Source organism: Phoca vitulina, unplaced genomic scaffold, assembly GCF_004348235.1.
Source record: "Phoca vitulina isolate PV1807 unplaced genomic scaffold, GSC_HSeal_1.0 scaffold4, whole genome shotgun sequence".
In the NCBI taxonomy this organism is placed as follows: domain Eukaryota; kingdom Metazoa; phylum Chordata; class Mammalia; order Carnivora; family Phocidae; genus Phoca; species Phoca vitulina.
This window is the reverse complement of record NW_022589707.1, coordinates 9,121,769-9,144,777: the sequence shown is the minus strand read 5'-3', so window position 1 is coordinate 9,144,777 and position 23,009 is coordinate 9,121,769. Positions and strand designations below refer to the sequence as shown.

At 44.0% G+C, this 23,009-nt stretch overlaps 1 protein-coding gene across 7 annotated transcripts in view; it reads right to left on the bottom strand.

Moving 5' to 3' along the window:
• The window catches only part of DGKI (diacylglycerol kinase iota), a 419,897-nt gene extending 399,717 nt beyond the window's left edge, over positions 1-20,180 (bottom strand). For 2 of the 7 annotated variants that reach the window (XM_032401488.1, XM_032401491.1), the window contains exon 1: positions 19,777-20,180. In XM_032401488.1, the coding sequence (XP_032257379.1) occupies positions 19,777-20,180 (404 nt within the window). The remainder of the gene's footprint in view (positions 1-19,776) is intronic. The other 5 variants (XM_032401489.1, XM_032401490.1, XM_032401492.1 and 2 more) reach the window with 3 other exon arrangements.
• Positions 20,181-23,009: the final 2,829 nt, after the last annotated feature.

Below are 23,009 nucleotides of genomic sequence, written 5' to 3'. Positions count from 1 at the left end.
ATCCAAGAATGTGGTGGGTCCTGGTGCTCTTGAAATTGTTGTATGCTCCACCAAATGAGGCATAAACCAAAGAAGGAATCTAGGAAATTCAGAAAATGGGAACGAAAGATCGCTGTGGTACCCACCAGCCCAGAAAGGGGGGGATGGGAGGGAACCAGGACAGCTGTCTACTCAGAAACAAGGAAACCGATACATTACTTGCTATGCATAAATGCCACAGAAGATGGATGGTTCTTTTAAGAAGTGTGTGGAAGAATTAGAAACTAGTCCACATAAAATTATATTTTTTAAATGAGACCAATAATACAAGGAAGGAAATGTCTTCAGTAGCACACTGGATGGCTCAGACATACAAAAGATTTACAAAGTCAATAACAGAAACATTTATGACCAATTTAAATAAAATTGTGATCTGAGCACACTGGAAAGATGAAAGAAGCGGTGCATGCAGACGGGACAAAAGAGAATGAAATCCTCACCTTCTCATAGGAAACAGTTGAGAGAGATTACAAAAACACATCATTTATAAATAGAAATGTGGAATCCAGAAGAAACAGCTAACCCGTCACAGCAGCTCTGGGGAAATGGGAGTTGATGGGAGAAACACAGAGAAGGGAATCACTGATTTGTTATAAGCCTGCGCTAGTTAACTACGAACTATGCATTAAGCTATACTTACATACTTACCTTGATTTAAATAAATGTTATATTTACAAAAGAAAACAAAAGTCAGTTCTAGTTAACTATGAGCTAGGCATTAAGCTACACTTATGTACTACTTTGATTTAAATAAATATTGTATTCAAAAACTAAAACAAAAAGTTGGCTAATCCTCACATACCTGCATTAGCACATCTCCAGAATGATGTGTACCATGGCAAACCTATGTTCCAGAGCTGTCGTGAAGAAATGTAATTACCCTGAGAAGTTCACAAGGTCTTCACGTCGTTCCATGGCAGATGGCATGCACGTGACTTAGAGATGGTAGCGTAGTCATATCTTGCGTTTGGACAGGGTTTACAATCTACAAAGTCTACAAAGTGCTTATGTCATTCCGTGCAATCTCCACCATCATGCTGTGCAGCAGGTATCACCAGCCTCATTGTTCAGATGAGGACGCTGGACTTCAGAGACAGTGAGACCTCTCCTAGGGTTAGCAAGCGACACACAAACAAGGTAACCCCATTTTCGAACACACACACATGCACACACAAATACTGTAGCAGTATTTGCCAACAGGGATAAACAATGACACGTTAACAGACTTATTTTCTAATTTTATTTATACCTTTGTCGATTTAGGACAGTGAAGAACAAACATTTTTGAAAGAAGGCTATTGGGGAAAAAAAAAACCTGAGGGTCACTTTTTTTTTCATTTAAAACAAAAGTGGCTTCCCTGAGTAACATGGAAAGGAATACAAAGTTCTGCATCTTAGAGTTTACTATTATCAAATCCAATTATGACACTGTTTGGTAGTCTCTACTTTATTAACAAGTGGGTTTGTTGAAAGGTAGACAAAGAGAGTTTTCTCATCTTAATCCTGAAATTAGTTTGCAGGCTGCGTCCCCACATCAGACAGGTCACGTGGGGCTGTGGGCCCAAGACTACTACCACTCATCACTCTGGGTGGCCTTGACCCAAGCTCCTACTCCTTCCTGCATGCTAATAGTGCTTTGAGCTCCAAGTTGCTCTCTCTTCTACCCAATTTTTCTCTATTTTCCATTTATATGAGAAAAATGATGATTTTCCAGAATGCAGAGTGTGGGCCAGCTCTTAGGCCTTGAAATGCAACGTACATAACGCAGAGAATGAACTGGGCATCGTCCTAATCCTTCAGGAGCAGGCATGAAAGCCAGGGGACAGAATGGGTCACACTGACTTCCCACCACAATGCTGCACTCCATTTACTGAAGATTGGGTCTAAAAAGAGTGTGCAGTTTGCAGCTGAAAGCAAGTCTTTCCTGGCTGCAAAATTATCTGTATTTCTATTAACTGGTCCAGCCAATCCCTATTCACGTAATAGTGTTAGACAGTGACCCAGTCCTCTGACAGCAAACAATGTTTAAGCTGCTCAACTACTATTTTCTAATAAATTCAGAACATATATTTCTCTATTAATTTGTTCAGTACTTTCTAGGTATTGGAATCTGGAAAAAAAAACTTTCTACTTCATTAACAAAATTTCAATGATGTGATCTGGGGAGTTTCTCCAAGCAGATTAGGAAGAAAGTTCCCAAGGAAGGTGGCTGAGGGGATGGGGTTTAAGGAGGGCACTCATTGTGATGAGCGCTGGGTGTTATATGCAAATGATGAATCACCAAATTCTACCCCTGAAACTAATACTGCACTATATGTTAACTAACTAGAATTTAAATAAAATCTTGAAAGAAAAAAAAAAGAAAGTTCCCAGCTCTAAGACACCCTAAACTCCCAAATTTTCACTATGTTTTACCTGGATAGAACTTAGGACAATATTGTCTAGCTACAGTATTAACTAACGACATCAAATCTAACTACTTATTTACATGACTTTATGTAAAAATGAGTTTCAGTTTCAGGCTCTGAGTACATCTCACATTCTCCTTACTCGATCTTTCCCAGATTTTCATGGATTTGGGATTCACCCTCCTTCCTCGTGTCCTCCTTCCTCCTTCCTATTGTCCCAGAGGCATGAGAGGAGCATGGCTCTCAGCCACTATGGCCACTGCAGAGAGAACAGGGATCTCCCTTCCCTCTTCATGCCCTGAGGGAGGGAGGGAAGCTCTTGTCCACTCGGGAAGGTTTCATGACCCAGGAGGGGACAGGTGTCACTTTCGCCACAATGGCTTTTGCAGAAATAACAGTGTCTCCAGAAAGAGGAATTAGCAATGGATCCAAGAAGAACAAGGACTTTTCCACATTTGTAGCCTCACCTCTCTGCCCCAAAACCTCCAATGGCTCTCTGTTAACTACAAAATTCAAATCCTTCTGATGGCATTCAGGCTTCCTGTAATGAGCACTGAAGTTGCTTTTCTTGCCTCACCTTTCACAATGTATCTCCATGCTTAAAGCAAAATTATCCCACAGTTCACATGGCTGCCCCAGTACCTTATTCATTTCCACCCCCCAAGTCCTTTCTCATACAGTCCCTCTGCCCTGCTTGTTTTCCATACCTTCCCTCCTTGTGCCCTCTCTTCTCTTGTTGGAATCCTACCAATCCTTCAAAACTCCCAAACAGAACTAACTTCTCTCCCCCTCTCTGGTGTTTCTACAACCCAGAAATGATCATGTACATCACTTTATACCTGCTGTTCACCTTTGTTCAAGCTGCTGACGTCTAAGAGGTACAGAGTAGATACAACTCCTAGTAAAGATCCTTCATGTGTGGATTTCCAGATAGTGGAGCCTATTGAAAGCTTCCACTTCAAAAAATTCAAATGGCTGATTTCAGGGGCTGTTGAAAAGAGAGCAGAAGCAAATGGAATGTGTTCCAAAATTCTGCTTCTAGTTTTCCACTTGGAACTTAAGGGTATGTTTCCTCCATTGAATCAGGGATATGAACAAATTCACTTAGCCATCCCCTCTTCCATCTTGAAAGCATGTTTAACCGTTTTCTGCTCTAGAAGATCTTTTTCCACTCTTCCATCTGATGTAGGTCCCCTTCCTCTGGGGCCCCCTGACCATCCCTCCATCTTGTACTTACCACTCTGTATTGTTACAGGTCAATTCCCTGCCTCTCCCTCACTAGACCATAAATTCTTGATAACAGAACTTCTTACATCTCTTTTATTTCTAGCACTTAGCATAGTATTTGGCACACAGTAGGCACACAACACATTTTTTATTTATTTCCCCAATAAGTTATAATCGGTTTGAATCAACTTTAAGGTAGAAATCATATATTATTCGACTCTGGATTCCTCAGCAAGGGCTTGAATAGTGCTTTGTGCATATAGCATGGGAATATTCCATAACTATTCCTATAAAATGGGTAAGTTTTTGTCCAGGGCACTGCTCATGTTATAAAACATAGGTGAGAAAACCCAATGATTCTCCCCTTGATGCCTTCTTTTAGTACTTTTTCCTGATTTTCAATATCAAGCCTTCAAAGAAAGCACTTGATGCGTGGGAGAGCCTCAGAGACCAGGGAGATTCATGTATTTCATTTCTCATGTTCTAAAGCTTCTCTTCTTTTCCATTTCTCATCATCCTCACAAATTATCTCACTCCCTTCAGCTGAGGATGCACATTACTCAGGTTATTTTTAGAACACCCTTGTGTGCAATATTGGCAGTTCAAAGCACCAGAGAGAATCCACCAAACACACAAGGAGTCTCCTGGGGTTTTTGCTTTGTCCTTGAAGCTCTTTTCCTAGTCTCCTAAGGTCTTTCCTGTAAGAACCAGGTGAGCCACAATTAAAGGTTCAAGTCCATGTATTCACGTCCATGCCTCCCTGGCAAATGACAATAAATATTTATTGAACATGATGAGAACTAATGTTAAGAATAAAACAGGGAGCATAATAAGCAATTTCTGTGACACAGAACCTGAAGCTACACATCCGTATTCCAAGTTCATACCCTGAATCTTGACATGCCTTGCCAAATTTCAGGAATCTCCTGATGGAGAAGCAGTGATGCTCTTCCCCCACCCTTCACTCTGGCTCCAAATACAACTACAAGCTGAGCTAAGTATTCTTTTTTTTTTTTTTTTTTAAGATTTTATTTATTTATTTGACAGAGGGAGACACAGCGAGAGAGGGAACACAAGCAGGGGTAGGGGGAGAGGGAGAAGCAGGTTTCCCGTGGAGCAGGGAGCCCAGTGCGGGGCTCGATCCCAGGACCCTGGGATCATGACCTGAGCCGAAGGCAGACAACTGAGCCACCCACGCGCCCCTGAGCTAAGTATTCTTGATGGCAGGACAGCCAGTCCACCCCAAAGCCACAGAACTTGTTCCCTCCTGCACAGAGCTCTGTATTTCTGGCAATTTGCAGGAGGATGAAGCTTACAAAGAAAAGAGAGGACAAATTTCCTGTCCTTACCCTTATGGAAATCAGTCACCACTGTAGTGAGGAGGAGAGAAACATGTGACAAGCAAAATGACAGAGAACACCCAGAATGACTTTCCTCTTTCCCCTGCCTTCAATGTTCTCTTCTTCCTACTTACACCTCTGAAGTATAACTTCGTAATTAGAGAACTGGACTTCTTAATTCAAGAACTGTATCATTCAATGTTGTCATTTAAGGATGGCTGGCTCGACGTTTCTAGGGGTTTGATAAATCAGTGTCTTGACACTCATCTCTTAAAGAAGCACTGTTCAATAGACCTGTCTTCAGTGACAAAAATGTGCTGTTCACTATGGTGCCTACTAGTCACCGTGGCTTTTAAGCACTTAATGTGTGGCTAGTGTGACTAAAGAATTGGATTTCAAATTTAATGTATTTAATTTCTTCTGCTAGGCACATGTGGTTAGTGTCTACTGTATTGGGCAGCCCTCGTATCTGAAACAGTAAAATGCTATCCTCTGGACAAATAAATAATTTTTTGGCCACCAATTAGAGGTTTAGTCAAAGCACAGATGGATTTCTTTATAAGCTCTGTGTCAAAGCACTAAAAGAAAGTTCACCAGGGGCACTTGGGTGGCTCTGTCAGTTAAGCCTCTGCCTTAGGCTCAGGTCATGATCCCAGGGTCCTGGGATCGAGCCCCACATTGGGCTCTCTGCTCAGCGGGGAGTCTGCTTCTCCCTCTCCCTCTGCCTGCCACTCCCCCTGCTTGTGTGCTCCCTTCCTCCCTCTCTCTCTGTCAAATAAACAAAATCAAAAAAAAAAAAAAAAAAAAGTTCACCAAAACCTCACAGACAAATAGCTTAAGCCAGTTTTAGAAGGGTTGACCACAGGCATTTCTCCATCAGCAGCAGGGTCAAGGGGAGGGCGATGCAGACATAAGCCTGAAAAATAGAGATAATAGTAAATAGTTCTTAAGAGAGAGCTTGACATTTCTTATTTAGGAAAGAAGAGAGAAAGGGACTCAGGGAGGGAGGGAGAGAGAAAAGGAAAAGGAATCTGGAACATTCTAGAAGTGCTTGGTGTCTGAAATAAATATAAAACATGCCAAATAAACATTTAGCCAAACTGAAATGACAAACCTGAAGTGAAATGGCTGCAAACTAAGCAAGGTATTGGAAATTTCATCAGTAAATTATCGAATTGGCAACCTGGATATTTGGCTTTTGGAACAAGTTTAATAGCAATTGGCCTGAACCCATGCGAATCCATATACTCACGGCAGCCAAAGGCCATAGCAAGGAAGCTAAGTCCCTAGAACCATACCCATATACACAGAGGTTGTGCCCTGCATTAGGACACCCAGAGGAGGAAGGCATGTGGAGACTGAAACCCACCCCTAAGTGCTAGCCACCACATGCTAAATCCTGGCTCTGGGGCTGACCGAGCTCAGGAGTAAGGGAGGATTTTTATTAACTTGTCATTTAGACTTGGAACCTGTTTCTAATTTGAACAAAGACACCACATGTGCTAGTGGTGGCCCTGGTTAGACCACATTTTTAATTTACTGCTCAATTCTTATGAAGAAAGCCACGGATAAACCAGGATGCTGTCCAATTAGGGACAGACAGAACAGTGGCTTTGCAATCACCTTTAGATAAGGGATTAACTGAAGAATAAAAGTGGAGATGCTTTAGTCTAAAGAAACAGAGGGCTACAGAGAAATGTGATACCTGACTTCACATACTTGAAGACCTATCATATAGAAAAAAAGGGAAGGGTTAATCTGAATATCCCCCAGAAATGCAAATATAATGCCAGTAGGCAAAAAATAAAGGAGTCGGGTTTAGCCTCAACATGGAGGCAGCATGGGATCATGGGGAAAAATATTAAGCCTTGGGTGACTTAGAACTGAGTCTGAATCCTGATCCCATCAACTAATACCTCTTCGACTTGAAGCAAATTACTTCCCTCTGTGAGATTCAGTGTCCTCATTTGTAAAATAGAAATAACTAATTCAGACAGTTGTTATAATAATTAAATAAGAGAACAACAAAACAGGAGGCACAAAGTACCTAAGTCATGCTAAATATTCATTAAATGGTAATACCTTATTTTTCCCTATAACAAAAACTTTACAACAATTAGATGGTACATCACTCTCCCTAATGTAGCCAAGAACTCCTGACATGGAAGACATTCACCAGCCTCTGCTGGTGGCCATTTGCCAATGACACTTTATCAGTTAGTTTTTTTTTTTTTTTTTAACTTAAACAAAGAGGAAGTTCATTGGGAAGATGTTGGATTGCTCACAATTTAATCGAAAGGCTGGGGGATCCATGCTTGGAATGGACAGCAGCAAGGGCAGCAGGAACGGTCCTACCAGGGAACTGCTAATGGATATGAACAAACTGGCGCTCCCTTTGACAGCCTTTAAGAGGTCAAATCCAAAAGAGTCTGAATGTCCAGACTCAGGTCATATGCCCTAAGATACTATCAGTGAGGTAAGAGGAAACCAGCCATGACAGCTTCCAAAGACCTCACTGGCCTCCCTGGTGCAGAGCCAGGTACCTTGATGTACAATCCCACAAGCCTGCACACAACAGGAGAGAGGTGATTTGCACGAGGAAAACAGGGTATATCTATACATTCATACTGGGATATAGCACACAGCAATGTTTAAGGGCACTGGCCAACGAGTTCTCCTGACATTCAAATCCTGGCTCCATTGCTTGCTAGCTGTGAGGTCCTGAGATGGTACTTCATTACCCTGTGCCTCAGTTTCCTCTTCTGTAAAACTGTAAATGGTAATAGCACCTACCTCATAAAGTCATTGTAAGAATTAACTGGAATAAAGTATACAAATCATTTAGCACAGTCCCAGCACATATAATAAGACTTCAATAAATGTTATTGTTGCTATTGGTAATATTACTATTAGTAATGCTGAGGATACACCACCGAGCACCTCGGAAGTGCTTTTTCTGAAAGACACGGAGGCTCTTACCCTTCTGTGTCTTCATGCCAGGAGAGACGTCCTCTCCTTTCCAGACCTCTTGACTTGATTTCCCCATGTAGATAACAATTTCCTCTAACACCAGAACTGCTTCACTAAAGCCGTTTTAAGTAATTGTAAAAAGTGCACAATGAAATGTATGAGAAGCACTAATTGCTGGAGAGATGCTAAAAACAACTATACTAATGAACCCACACCACAGTGGGAATAACTCTTCGCCATTTGTGGATTCATCCATGTATTATTTCTTCTGAACATTACTTTTAGTTCCTGGAAGAGGTACTTTGCCATAAATGGGAGGGCAATTTACTGGAAGTTAAAGACCAGCTTCCAAGCATCCCATCTGCTCCGGGAAAGAGGTATTTTCTCTCAAATGGCTTGGGGAGGGGACTGGGGGAGTGGTGGTGTGCAGCGCACGCTTAGAAAACAACAAAGTTTGCTCCCTTAAAAACTCCCATGAAGCAGTTTGCTGAAGAAAATATATTTGTCTAGATACACATAAATTTCACAACAGTCTGTATAAGCTAGGGCAGAAATGACAGAAATGCCTGGAAAAGCAAGGCCATGGGCTTCCACACATGGATCATGCAGCCTTCAAAATCAATGATAGTGCAATCAGAAAAAATATATCACCTGACAGCTCTGAAATTTGACAATCTCCTCTTCTACACACATTACTATAGAAGAATCACACACATCCATGTCTTAGATACATGCCTTCCTCTATACTCATATGCTTTTTGACGATAAAACTAAACTCCAAGACTTATGCTAGCCATGTACAGTATTTTATCTTCATTTTTAAGAGCCTTCAGTTGCCAGCAAAATCTCAATACAATGAAATCTTGTCCACGATCCAACTTTTCCCTGCAACCAAATTATATTCTATGTCATGTTACTCCAAAAACTTCGAATTCTAAATTATCCAGAACATTCCATGGAGATGGTCTCAGTTAACGTCAAATACGCCCTCAAAAGCATACCTGTTTGGCAGTCGTGTTTTCTGGAGACACTTTCAAATCCTTAAAAGTGCAAGGAGCTTGTGGGTGTTGCGCAATCTTAGTCACAGATCAAGGGAGTTTGGTTTTTTGGTGATCAGCTATATGGAATTTTCTCCTCATATTCAACAAATGTGTTGAGGTGCCCACTTCTCCCCTTAAAATCCCTGAGCCACAGGAGCATACGCTACATGGAGACATGAAATGCGGTTGCTGTAAAAATGAAATGCTATTCTTGGAATACCTATGTCATTGCTCGAACTGAATCTCCTTTACAATGAAATGGCTTCTGCTTAGCAACTAATGCAAAGGAAGAAACTGAATATTTCTCTTCCCACCCACCCCCCCCAGTAGAAGGAGTGTTAAACATAAACCATTCTACTGGTGGTTTCACGTTTTTGAATCTATGGGAAGAGTAAATGAGGTTGACAATGAGATCATCCTCCTTGTCGATGCGATATGGATGTGATATGCCACCCAGTGACCGATTCCAACTTTGTCCGTTGTGATGAACAACGGAGATAAATTCAAGTAAATAAAATTAACCAAAGGGAGATGTTGCTGTCGACCTTCCCAGAGAGTGGTGCACCGAAGCAGCACCCCGAAGTGAAAAGAACATGGGACTTCACATCCAAAAGCCAGCCTAAGCCTGGCAGTGCCCCTCACCGGCCCGTGGCTTTGGGATCCTCACTTAGCAGTCATGCCTATTTCCTGAAATGTACAATGGCTGCAAAACCAGTACCTACTCCACCTGTTGCCTAAGATTGTTCTGAGAGTAAAATTAGATCAAGTACATGAAAGCAGTTTATAAATGGTAAAGCCCGAAGAGCGCCACACACATTTTTATTATAAGGGCTTAAATTTAGTCGGTATTAACAGTGTAAGAAATCTCCAGAAATCTGTCTTTAAAAAAAAAAAAAATCCCTTAGATTTTGTTATAATTCCACACTGGCTCATAGAAAGCTTCTGTTTTAATCTTTAAATAGCTTTGTCGTCTATTTTTGAACTAGAGATTTATTTTGCTAAGAAATTCTGAAGGTTTTCTTCAAACGGGAAAGAATGACTCAGGTTTTTAAAAATCATCCTTTGGAACTTTCTAGGTGAGTATAACAGCACACATGCAAATACTTATGAATTCTGAAGGGTGTTGTTCTGAATAAACTTATCCTGCAAGTACTTACCGCCTGAATAGGCCCTCCAGTTAAAGGTGAAGACTCAAGTCTCCTAAGAATACTTACATATAAAACAAAATCCAATGGTGCTACTGTGCCATTTCAACCCCATAAGGTACCCATAAATCAGTGCTAACTTCTTCGCTGGACCCCAAGCCGTTGTAGCCTTAACCAATCCCCTCAAGTCCCACTCTGCTTCCAAAAAAATCACGTCTTGTACTGGAAGTAGAATTTGAAGGAGGGCGCACGTACTGGGCTATCATACCTGCAAATCACTTCCCTGCCCCAGGAACCTGGATTTATTCCCCCATCTCAGGCCATGGAAAATTCATATAGTTGTAGAAAGAGCCACCAAGGAAAGCTCAATCTCGGCCCCCCTACAGTTGCCGGTAGCACAGAGCTCTTCGCAGAGCTGAGTCCGCAGGAAAGGAATGCCTGCTCTGTCGGCCCATCAGCCTGTCTCTATGTCCTGCTAGCCATGTACAGTATTTTATCTTCGTTTTTAAGAGCCTTAAAAACACACCTCTCCACACCACCACTCAGGACTGGCTGGACCCACCAAAGTGATGGGCCCCACGGGTCTCTCCTCTCAGGAGACCGTGAGTCTAATAAACCATCAGATGGTGAAAATAGGGCTATTGGCACACAGGGAGTGGGAAAGGGTAAAAGAAGAACCAGAGTGAAAAACTGCATTAGGAAAGCGATAGGCAAATAAGGGCATGGATCTTAACTCTACCATTTCACTAGCTTTGTGACCTCAGGCAACTTGGTTAAACTCTAAGCCTCGATACCTTATCTGTAAAATGGAAGTAATAATAGTTCAGACTTCAATGAGGTGTAAATGAAATACTATCTATAAAACGTTTAGCAGCTCTTGGCACCGAGTAAACAATAAAATCGGTACCTTATACTGACTAATAGTCACAAGTAGGTAGTTAATTAACACTTGCAGTCCAAGTCTGAACCCTAAGAAGAGCTTGTTCCTTCTCTTAGCTGCGCTGCACGAAAGCTTTGCAAGTTCGTGGGCTGTCTTTGCTGCCTTGGGGGAATGGTCTTTTAGAAGCCACTGGGAAGGACGGGACAAGTGGTGTCTGTTTGTTTGGGGCCCCTGTGAGAAAAGGCAGGGTAGACCAGGAAGGCTCAGCGGCCCCATGGGTGTTCCCTCTGCCAGGGAAGATCATGCTCTGAGGCTGCTGGGGTTCAAGGTTTTTCCACTTCCTGTCTTACTTTAGATGCTGAGGACAGTGCTTCAATTGGACAGAGACAAAAATATGCTATAGCTTAGTCTTTGCATGGAGAGGGGGCCGATTTAAAAGGAAGAAACCGTTTTAAATCAGGCTCTTTTCTCAAAAACCCCTACAGGGAATGCTCTCCGTCTCAGAGAGAGACTGCCTCAAACCCGGTTACATACGTAAGGACAGTGATGAAAACACAGTCCTTTCAGTTTGAAGAAGGCTCCAGAAGTTAGTCTCCAAAGTGATACATGGAACCCTTTCCAACTGCTTCCGCATAAGCTTATATAAAGCCCCCTTTCATCTTTAAACAAATTGCTTTCAAGTGTTTTTAAAACAAAAATGTATTTTTCCATAGGATTTTTAACATCTTTCTGACATACAAAGGAATGACACATTTTAAAAATGTACTTTGGATTTTTCAAGGAGTCTATTTTCTGGCTATTTCCTGAAAATCTACATGATACACAAAAGCAACCAAACTGCCTTTCCTTTGCCTTTTGTAGAAAAAAAAAAATGAATTAACTTCCTTAGTACTTATTCCACAGTCCTGAGCCAGTTCTATTTGTTCAACAAATATTTAATAATCACCTACAATTTTAAAAAGTAAATTCTGTTGTTTGGCCTAGTTGAGAAAACAGACAGAACATCCCAGAAGGCTGAGCCTTCCATTTCTGAAATAATCCAGGACAGGTAGCACCTGGGAAGCTTTTTCTCTGATTGCCAGGGCAGGGCAGCCGGCCATTGTCTGGACACACAAAGCAGACACCACTGAGCCAGGCCAGCAGAGAAATAACCTCTGTCCTGCAGTCCCTGTGACAACTCTATTTCTAGGACCTCTGTCTTTATCTACTTATCTATTCCTGACACTTGAAGCTCTCAGACCCCTGTTACCCAATCCTCCATGTCCGGCTTCCTGTTCCCAAACGACTGGTTTAGGGGTGTGGGCCACTGTGGTTCTGCACACTCACCATGCCCATCTTCTCTGACCTTGTCTTCCTACTCCAACTTCCACAGCACTCGGAGGCAGCTTGGTCCCCTCCACACCCTCTGGTTAAGAGTCAACTCATTTTTAATAAGTTGTGAAAGGCAAAGTACGTATTCTATACCTCGGTGAATGCCAAAACTTCTAAAAGTTTTCTAAAACTTCTAAAACTAAACTAAATGTTCAACATTTTGAAGAATAAAAAACAAACTCCTCAATTGGACTTAAGTATGAAAGACACCACTCAAACAAACACTCATAGCTTACTTTGTGACGAGGAACATTATGAGTATCAACCTTCCAACAATCCCACAGGCTGGGGTACTCCTATCACTACTATTTTATAGAGGAGGAAATTAAGGCACAGAGAGATTAAGTAACTTGCCTGAGGTCACACAGCAGGCAGAGACAGACGGAGAACTGAACCCCAGTAGTAGGGCTCTGGAGTCAGGGCTGTTAACCACAATTCCACCTGTCTCTCAGGACATTGGAGAGTAAGAACAATGAGATTTGGTTGCCGTTTAATTCTTACTATTTTAAGCTTTGATTGTTTCCCCACTCCATCCAGCAAGTCAGACCATTAATGTTATAGCTTAAATCAGAATTGGTTCTTATCAGAGCATTATTTATGAATCTGTAAATCTACCAGCAAATCTCCACTTAACGCAAAATGCAGGGAGGTTAAGGACTACAGAAGTCCCTGTCAGAAAGCTGTTGCCTTTAAAAAACAGTATTTGATCCATTTCAAAGGCTCATAAAACCTCAGGGCTGGAAGGAAAGACCAAGAAAATTCATCTGTGAAGGCCCTTCTTCCCACCTCTGCCCAAGCACAGCCCCCTCCCTCAGCCAGTGCGCACACACCTGACGATTTGCTTTTTCTCTAGAAGACAGAGCAGTGCTCACGCCCCCTCCCTTTGAACGCTGTGCTGTCAGGACACTAACCAGCCATCCTTCAAGTGTTCTAAATGTACGTGAATAAAAAGTAGCCGGTGCTTTTTTGAAGGATTTGTTATTGCATTGAGTGAAAAACAAAACAAATGCTCAGAGTCACTAAGTCGACAAAGGAATTCTCCCTAAAACAACTTTTCCACCAAAGTCAATCAGGTGAGCTGCAAGGACAGAGTGAGAGGTAATACAGCACGGAGGTCGCTGGAGTCACAACCTGGGGCTGGCCAGGCAGCTGTCAGGACCAATTCCAGAAACGTGGGATAGCCATCTCTCTGCTGTCCCAAGTTCTAATCACAGGAAAAGGAGTCCACGGAAAAATTCCCCGAGAGGAAATCAATGATGCCCCCTTGGAAAGGGATGAGACAGACAGAAAGAGAGCCAGAGAGCTAATTAGTGCTGCTCAGAAGGCAAATTAAGGCCTTTTCTTTGACAAGCTGCAAATAGCTGGTTAAGTCAGAGCCCCGCCGCCCCTCCCCAGCCTCCGACAGCTGGCTAAACGGCTGATGCAGGTACTCACACAGGAAGTTGTAAACAGAAACAGAGTTCTGGGCTGTTGGACAAAGTGTAAATGAGAAAAAAGCAAACCTTTCTTTTAGTAGAAAGGAAAATCACAACTGAGACGGACAGGGAATGGTAAGAGAAGTCGTTTATTTAAAGAAGGCAATTAAATTCCTTCATCCAATAGATATTTGTCCAACACCTACTGAGTAATAAGAACAGGATTCAGAGAGTCAAATGGCAAGGTGCAATTGGCGTCTTCAAAGGAGCTAACAACTTAGCAGGGAATAATAGTAACTGGAAAAGTTAACTCTGTGCTGAGTCCTCTCCATAAAGTAACTCGTGCAATTCTCATCACAAACCTCGAAGGTAGGTATTATGATTACCCCATTTTAGAGATGAACATGCCAAGCCTGAAAGGGGTTACATAGCATGCCCAAGACCAGCTAGAAGGCGCCGGGTTCAAATCCTAGTCTAATTCCCACACCAGAAAATTACAATGAAGTCTGAACACAGCTTTTTGAAAGTGCCACGTGAGGACATGGGAAGACCCACCACCTATCACAGAAAGTGGACACTTTGGAGCTTACTCCTCAGAAGGAGTTTGCCCGGTAAACAAGCCAGAGAGGAATTATGGGGGCATTATGTGCAAGCAGACATAACTTGGCATTTTTAATTTCTTTAATCTTCTTCTACATTGCATTGGTTTGTTAAGCTTTGCAATAGGCATAGCATTCCAACCAGTTCAAACAATTCCAACAGTTCAAATAGTTCCAGCCAGCTCAAACAATGTGAAATTACTCCATTTTTATAGTTATTTCATGCAAATTAAATTTCAAAGAAAAAAAAGAAAAAAGAAAGAACCCTGCAGCTTAGACTTTGTTTCGCTCCTTACCTTCATCCCCCAGTTATCCACCATTAATTTGGAGCATGCCAAAATAAAATTAAAATTATAAGGTCTAAGAACTAAAACTAAAATTATAAGGTCTCAGAAAAAGTAATTAGGATCAGCGTTATCAACATAAACCCAAGTAAGAAAGTAAATGTCATGTCAACATCTAGGCAATGGTCCTTCCAGATGTTTCCAGTCTCACACAGTGAATACCTCTGAGCCCACTCCAAGAACAACTCAGGGTTGCCTGAAGGATGTGTATCCCAGAGCCCAGCCCAGTTGGACGGGAAGATGTAGCCAGCCTGGGCCCTCACTGGGAGTCCTCATTTTCTCATATTAGAGAGTGAAATGTTCCAAAGAGCGAGCTCTACTCTAATTTAATTTGACCCTATGAGGCGACGTTGTCGTTGCCACAGCAGAAATGAACACCAGCAAAACTCCCTTCAACTCCTCCTCCCCCTGATGCCACAGGGTCCAAGGCTGTCACTCTCCCATGGTAAAAACCAAGCCTCTGGAAGATCAACTAGAGCAGATTAAGTACTCTGGACGATGGTTCAAGTTGGTGTCCTGATTGAGGAAGTCAACACTTAGCCAAGTCCTAAGTAATTATTGAGGAAGGAAACATTAAATTAGAACCAAAGTTTTCATCTGATCCTGAAGCCTCTAAATAGTGAACAAATGTATAAAACATAAAAGAAAGAAAATTGATTTACAAAGGAGGATGCTGCACACTGATAATCCAGGAGAAGCAAACTTCCCCCACACACAATTGATTCTCGTGCAAAAAACAAAAAAAACAGGGCACATGCAGTCCTATTTGGCTTTCTACATCCCACTGGTCTTTCTTATAATCACATAATCTTGCTTTGCAGGACAAAACAAAAATGGAAATACTATGTTCTTATCATCAACCTGCAAAGAATAATAAATCATTTTTTACCGAGTTGTCTAACCTAAGGACTTTAATCCTTCCTGCTGGCTCCTATCTCTTACCAAAATGTCCCTGTAAGGAGGGTTTGGCAGTATCATTCTGGTGTAAAAGTAGAGACGCTGAAGCATACTATCAACATCTTAGAAGTAATGGTAGTTGAACATCTTCTTACCAGTGAAATCACACCCCATCGTTTATTTTGGGCTGCTCAAAGAGGTACACACAGGCCAGTTCTTCACTGGATCTAGGTTCACCTACATAACATCTGTGTAATTTTTATTCAAAGGCACATAAAACTCTAACATGGGTATCTTCATAATGATGGCAGGTGTCATGTAGGTGGTTTTGTTCTAAGAAGCAAAACTAATATATGTTTTGGTGATCATTCATTTACATTCATTTTCATTTCTGAAATAGAGGAGGGATTCCTTAAAATTATATAGCCAGAGTGATACGAGCCAACAAGTGTAAGAGATAATATATAATAACCCATGGCGTATTACAGAGAAGGTGAAAGGACAGATCACACTGCACGCGCACACACACACACACACACACACACATACACTCACACTCCACACCACACAAGTCTGTGGAGAGACTTCGAACCTGAAATGAATGTCTAGTGAAGCAGAATGTGGTCTAAAGACAGAACCCTTTAGAGTCAGATCTGGGTTTCCAGTCTGCCTCCCACCCAAGCTCTATACCTCAAGTTCATTGTCTATAAAATAGAAATAACCATAATCACACCATAGGACTCTCATGACAAGTAAATAGGATGGCATATGCACAAATAGTTACTTCAGTGCCTGGTACACGGAAGACAATGAACACCAGCTACCCTCTCCTTCCCCTCCCCTGTGTATTTCTGAAAGACTTTTTTTTTTTTTACTAACTTAAATGGGAATTCTTACAGCAGTAAAAAAAAAAAAACACCAGTTCCTACACATTATATAGTCGTTGGCACATATGTATCATGTTGCAGCACCATAATTTGCAAAGAAAAAGGAAGTAGTAATTTTAAGAGAAAAGTACCAGCTCACTTGCACTGCCTTCTAAAACCTTCAGCTTCACAGTCTACAGAGACTATTTGCTCTAGGGGAGCAGAATCTGACATAAAGGAAAATTCCTCATGGGAAAAATGGTTCCCCCCCCCAAAAAAAAAGCCAAAAAATAAAAGATAATGAGGGGAAATCTAGGGGTATATAAAGGAGTTTATTTTACTTAACAAAGTAAAAGTCAAGCAAAATGAATAATCTGCCTCCAGAAATGGTTATTTAAAGGCTTTTTGTAAAGGGCTCTAGTTCCTAAAAAGACAGGAGTCACTGCATATGCCCACCCACTCCTCATTTATTTTTAAAATCTAGCTTATATGTTCCTTAGCAACAGAAGGAGCAGATGAGACCCCCCTACACACACGCACACGCACACCCTCTCCCCAAGCCCCCTTCTTCTTTCCTGTCAAGTGTCATTCTGCAAATACCCATGTTCTTCAAAAGATATTTTTTACCTACCTGCACATCTCCTCTTCCCCACCTCAAACGACCCCCCCTTATACAAGCATCCATACTTCACTCTCCAACCGAACCCCCTGGCTCAGGCTCCATCCTGTGAGGTATTCCCAACCTCTCTCCACAAACTCCCACCAGGCACTGTCCTCAGGTGCCCCCAGGAGCGGGGTGGTGTGGTCCTCCCTGAGGAGCCAAGGCCCAACTCTGGCCAGAGTCATACTTTCCTCACAGACCACTTATTAACCCACTAACAAAATGGTCAAGGCCCCAGCTACATCTGAATCAAGCAGGAATGGCTGCCATGGCGAATGGGGAGGCCATTCACCATGACTCTAAAAAAAATAATAATAGTAATCAAAATGGAGACACTCTGAGGGTTACCCAGGACAAATGTGGGCCAGATGAAATCACCTATCTTTTCACTCTCTTTCCTCTGACTTTGGGACCACCTGGCCTTGTTTGACTGGGCACTGTTTATGAGCTCAAAGATCAATTATTTAACCTTTGGGAAAAAAACAGGGCAGCAATCCTCAGATATTAATGTGCTTAAATATTTCTTGAGGAGGCTGTTGAAAATTCCCACCCACAGACTGATTTTGTAAGTCTGGGGTGGCAGGCATTTTTAACCAGCCACCTGAGGTGATGCTGATCCAGGTGGTTCCCTGAATTGGAGATTGTAAAGCTTTATTTAAAAGGAAATGTTCACAAAGTGGGATCCACCCCTATGGATTGTAAGGCAAATGCAGTATTATTATTTTTATTTTATAAAAAAAAAAATGCTGTGTCCAAGTCTACGTTTGTGTGTGTGTATACACTTACACATGCATGTGTGAGCATGAAATCCAGAAAGCCATGTCCCACTCACACAGTACCCAGGTCCAGGAGAGAGACTCAGAGGATGACCCCCGCCAAGAGGCAAGCTGAAATGATTTCCCTTGCAAACCTGGGCTTTGCAGCCCTACCTAGTGTAGTGAGGAGTCTGATGAATACCAGGAACACATGAGAGTTTCTCAGCTCAGGAGCCCAGACCCACAATGTGCTTAATGTAATCAACCGCCATCCAACTCACAGTTCCTAAATTAGGTTGAATGTAGTCCCTGTTCCCCTAAGGGCCAGGCAGGCCATCATTACTAGGAAGTAGAACTGCCCGTGTCCTAGCATACCTCCCTAGAGCTACCCCACTCTCCAGCACCTGTCTATTTTTAGAAACCAAAAAATATAAAGAGAAGGATTCATTTGATCCTGATCTACGTGAGTAACTAAAAGAGCAAGTCAAGTGGGAAACTCCCTCAATGCACAGCGAACAAAATGCACGCGAGGGATGCGGGAGCGAGAACCTCACCCGGAAGACCGTTTCCGAGTCATTAGAAGACAACCAACACTTAGACACAGAGCCCATGCCCTAGTGCCTGGGGCTTCCTGTCCAGGCAATGCCTACGGGGATCCCAGTGATTCACACACATGCCCCCATAAATACAACACACAGCCTCACAAACCCACACACCTCTGTCATCTGCTTTTGCTTACATAACAGCACATGGTGGGGCAGGCTTAATACTTTATATGGGCTTCTGGAAAGGACTGCTGGCTCAAGGGAGAGGGTCACAATAATGTTGTCACTGACCCCTTTTCAAGAAATGCTCAGAGCCCTAGCAAGTGCAAATTTTTGTAATTCTATGCTTATGTATTTTTTTGGCTTTAAAACTAGCAAAGCAGTAAGGGTAATCTCTGAAACTCTCTGAACCTCTCAAAATCTTTATTCTTGCCTGGGGATGGGGGTGGGGAGGAGCCGCGGAGAACCTACTGAATCCTCATTTCTTATTTTTAGATCCTGAGACAATGTGGGGTAATCTTTTATCACAATTTGGTGGCCATTTACCCTGCACTGTCCTTGTCTCACAAATGTATCCATCCTCAGGGGCAAGCGTGGTCCCATTCTCGCACTCACCCCTGGCTTGCCAGTGGGTCCCTACCTCCTCCTGCTGGGCACACCCAGGGGTGGGGAAGAGAGCACATGTACAGGTAACCCCCTAACCAGCTGGGTATCCACAGACTTCGATCCACATCGACCCTTCCTTCATGGGTGATTTCGGTGCAGGGCCAACTTCGCAAGGATTTCTCTTCAGACCGTGCTGTTCTATCCTGCCTGTAGGGCGATCTCAACTATCAAGTTAGTGCCAAAGGTTCATCCAAGGAAATCTAGAAGGTAGGGGGAGTGGTTATAGATGACACCGGCTTAGGGACAACTTTGAAGCCTTCTCTCAGGAAAACTAGGCATCTCCATCTGTGTCTGCACCACCCCCCCGCCCCCGCTCCGGCGCACACACGCATTTTGTTGTTGTTGTTCTGACCTCAGGGACCCAGTCTTCTGTCCTGTTCCAGAGGGAAACCGGGCGCACCTAGCTTCCCTCCAGCCCAGAATGCTGGGATGAGAAGAAAATACATCTCCCCACAAGGGGGAGAGAGGAAGAGAGAGCGAGAGAGCGAGCGAGAGGGAGAGCGCGCCAGGTGCCCCCAACTCCGGGGAAGCGCCTCTGTGAGGGGCAAGAGCGGGTCTCAGCCCCGCGGCGGCACCTGTCTCGCCGCCGCCTCGGCTCCCGCGCCTACCTGTAAGAGACCTGCTTCCGGAAAGTTAAGTTCCTCAGCTTCTCCTCCAGCGCCTCGTCCTTCTCCTTCGGGCCGGCGGCCGCGGGCTCTTCCAGAGCAGCTGCCCCCGCCGCCGCCGCTGCCCCCGCGCCCCGCGGGTCCGCGCCGCCCTCGGCGCCCAGGCAGCAGCTCCCGGCGCCGCTTCCGCTGCTGCTGCCGCCGCCCGTCGCCCCCTTCTCCTCTCCCGCCGAGGGGCTGGGGTTCATGGCGACCGCTCCGGCGGCCGCGGAGGGAGCCGAGGCGGCGGCGCTGCAGAGGCCGGGCCGGCTGACGGCGCGGGCGGCGGCCGCCGCTGCAGGAGAGCGAGCAGGTCCGCGCGCCGCTGGCAGGGGCAGCAAATGGCAGCCCCTTCCCGCAGCATCCATCCGCGGCTGCACCGCACCGGGGCATTGTGGGAAACTCCGTGCCTCCACTCCCCCTCCCCGACCAATCAGAGGCCACCTCCCTCCGCCCCCCTCTGCCTCCCCTCTGCCAACCCGCGCCCTCCAGCCCCCCTGGCCTTTTCCTAAATCGGGGGCACGAGCCAGAGCTGACCCTGCACTCTGCCCTGAGGCGTCGGGCTGCGGGAGACGAGCACTGAGGGAGGGGACGAGGAGCCGCCCGCCCGGGCGCGGGGCGCGGGGCACGAACCCAGACATCGGGAGAGGGGAGCCCCGGAGGGAAACTCGGAGGGAAGCGTGCCGCGCCCTGGTTAATACACGAGACGGCTGGGACCGGGACTGGCGAGGTGCCCTGCCCAGGCAGTCAGCCCTTGAGCGGTAGCGCCCACCTTGGTCCCAGGGCCCTGGTGCCCAATACCGGATGCCCCGCGCGGCATTCTCTCCACCACCGCTCGCGGCTTGTGCGGAGCTCGAGCCAGGCAGGAGCCGCCCCACGCGGGAAACCTTTGGGGGATGTAGGAACGTGTTCGGTGCGAACCCGGGAGAGAATTCGTGAGCAGGGTAAAGTAAGCAGTGACGGGGAGGTCAAGTTTAAGATACAGACGAAGCGCCCCCCTCCTTTCTCTCTGGGCAAGGGCTGGGACCCCTTCATCCCTGCATCCCCCAGCCAGCCCAGAGTCTTCCTTACACGTAGCAGGCTCTTCCTAAACAGCTGTTAATTCGACTGAATGGGATGGCAGGGGCCCCAGGGAAACGGAAAGGCTGAGAGAATCCAGGAGGCAAAAGTGAGGATGGGAGCGCAGGGTGCTTGCGCCTGGTCGAGCCAGGAGAGGAGGAGCTCACCCGAGGAGGGGCTTTGAACCACGTCAGCCCCCACTGCTAAAAAACAGCCCAAGCTTGCAGTGTCTACAGATTTAGTCATCCACTTCACTCTGAGTTTTTCTTTCTAAGATTACCCAAAGCTCTATGGGGTTTGAATGATGCACTACAAAGCGTAAACCAGATTGTTTTTCCAAATTAGGAATTTCCACTCAAGAAATCGCTGCTGTCAACAAAGAGGAGAAAGATCCATACTAAAGGCTAAGTGTAGTAACCAAAATATATACCTACATGTACCTGTGATGAAAGAACCAAACCGGTGAGGAATTTCAGGTCGGCACTGTGCAACCACAAACGACTGTTTGATTTTTTTTTCCCCTTTATTTTTGCATAACTAGAATTAGGAGATTGAACAAGAGATCTCAAATCTCTCTGAAATTCCAAATTCTGTAATTCTCTCCATATGCACATTATAATAAGCCAAAGATCAGGACATTTCTAGAGTGGAATAAGGGCAGGTAATACTAAAAATGATAAAAACAGCTAGTGGTTATTAAGCCTTCATTTTTATAAGACAAGTGATGTGCTAAGTGCTTCACATGCCTCTCTCTACATCTTCACAGCACCCCCCAAATGTTAGTAACTTCCCCCATTGCTCAGACTCATGCAACTAGAAACTGGCAGAGCCAGGAATCATACCCAGGCTGTCTGGTTCTGGGTGGTTACTCTTCACCCCTGTGCAGTGTACCTCACCTTCAGAGGGGACTGGGAGAATTCAGTGCTTCAGTAGTAATGTTAAAGGAGATCTACGAATATCTAGTGTATCTCTAAGACCGAGAAAACATCATCTTCCCTGAATTACTGGACAGCCTCCTAAATGCTCACCATACCTTCTCCAATCAGTTCTCTAGCTCAACCCCTAAGATACTTCTGCCATGTTATCCTCTATCTGAAAATCTTCCAGTTACATCATACTGTCATGGCAAAGTTCAAACAACCCCTGAACTGATTTCCAAGGCCACATTAGTGGGTGGAGGGCCCGCCCTGCCACCTCCCCTTCCTCCTATCCTGACAGTGCCACTCTGAACTGGACTATGCACAAGTCGCAGGTGCTTTCTGTTCCCATCTCTACACACATAGGTCTGCTGCCTTCTTTTCCATATTCTTCCCATCCCTAGTGTTCACCTAGATAATGACTATACGTGCCTTAGATTTGAGTTTACAAGTCTCTTCCCGCTAGAAGCCCCATTGATCTCCTTTTGGGATGGGTTGTGCCTCCAACAGGTTCCCATTATACCATTATACTAAACTTTGACCACTGTAACGGTTGGTCATCGGTCTGTCTCTCCCACAGGTTTGTGGAGGCTGTATATTGTTTATCACCGTATCTCCAGTAAGGAGCGTAACAATTATGCATAGTGTAGGCCATCATTAAGTGTTTGTTGACTTAGACAAGAAAAACAAATGGTTTTGAACATATAAACATATGCTCAAATTCACTCATTTTAAAAGAAATTCCATTTTAAACTATAAGAAGATGTCATTTTTTAGAATAAACAGTATTGATGATGGATTAGGAAAACCAACACTTTCTCAAATTATTGGTGTAGTTTGATATAGTCTCCCTGATGGGAAATTTGCCAATATCCATCAATACTTGGAATGCACAACCCAATTAACCTAGGAATTCCACTTCTAGGAATTTGTCCTCTGATAGTCTTATAGGTGTACACCAAAAATTTAAGACTGAAACAACCTAAATGTTTGTTAAAATAGGACTAATTACCTAAATTATTATTCATCCAAACAATGGAATTCTCTGTAGCCATTAAGAGGAATAAGGCAAAGTGATATTTAATCATATAAAACAATCTCAAAAATGTTAACTAAAAAAGAAAAACAGAGTGGAATTTCAGAAACAAAACAGAGGATCATAGGGGAAGGGAGGGAAAACAAAATAAGACGAAATCAGACACGGAGGCAAACTATAAGAGA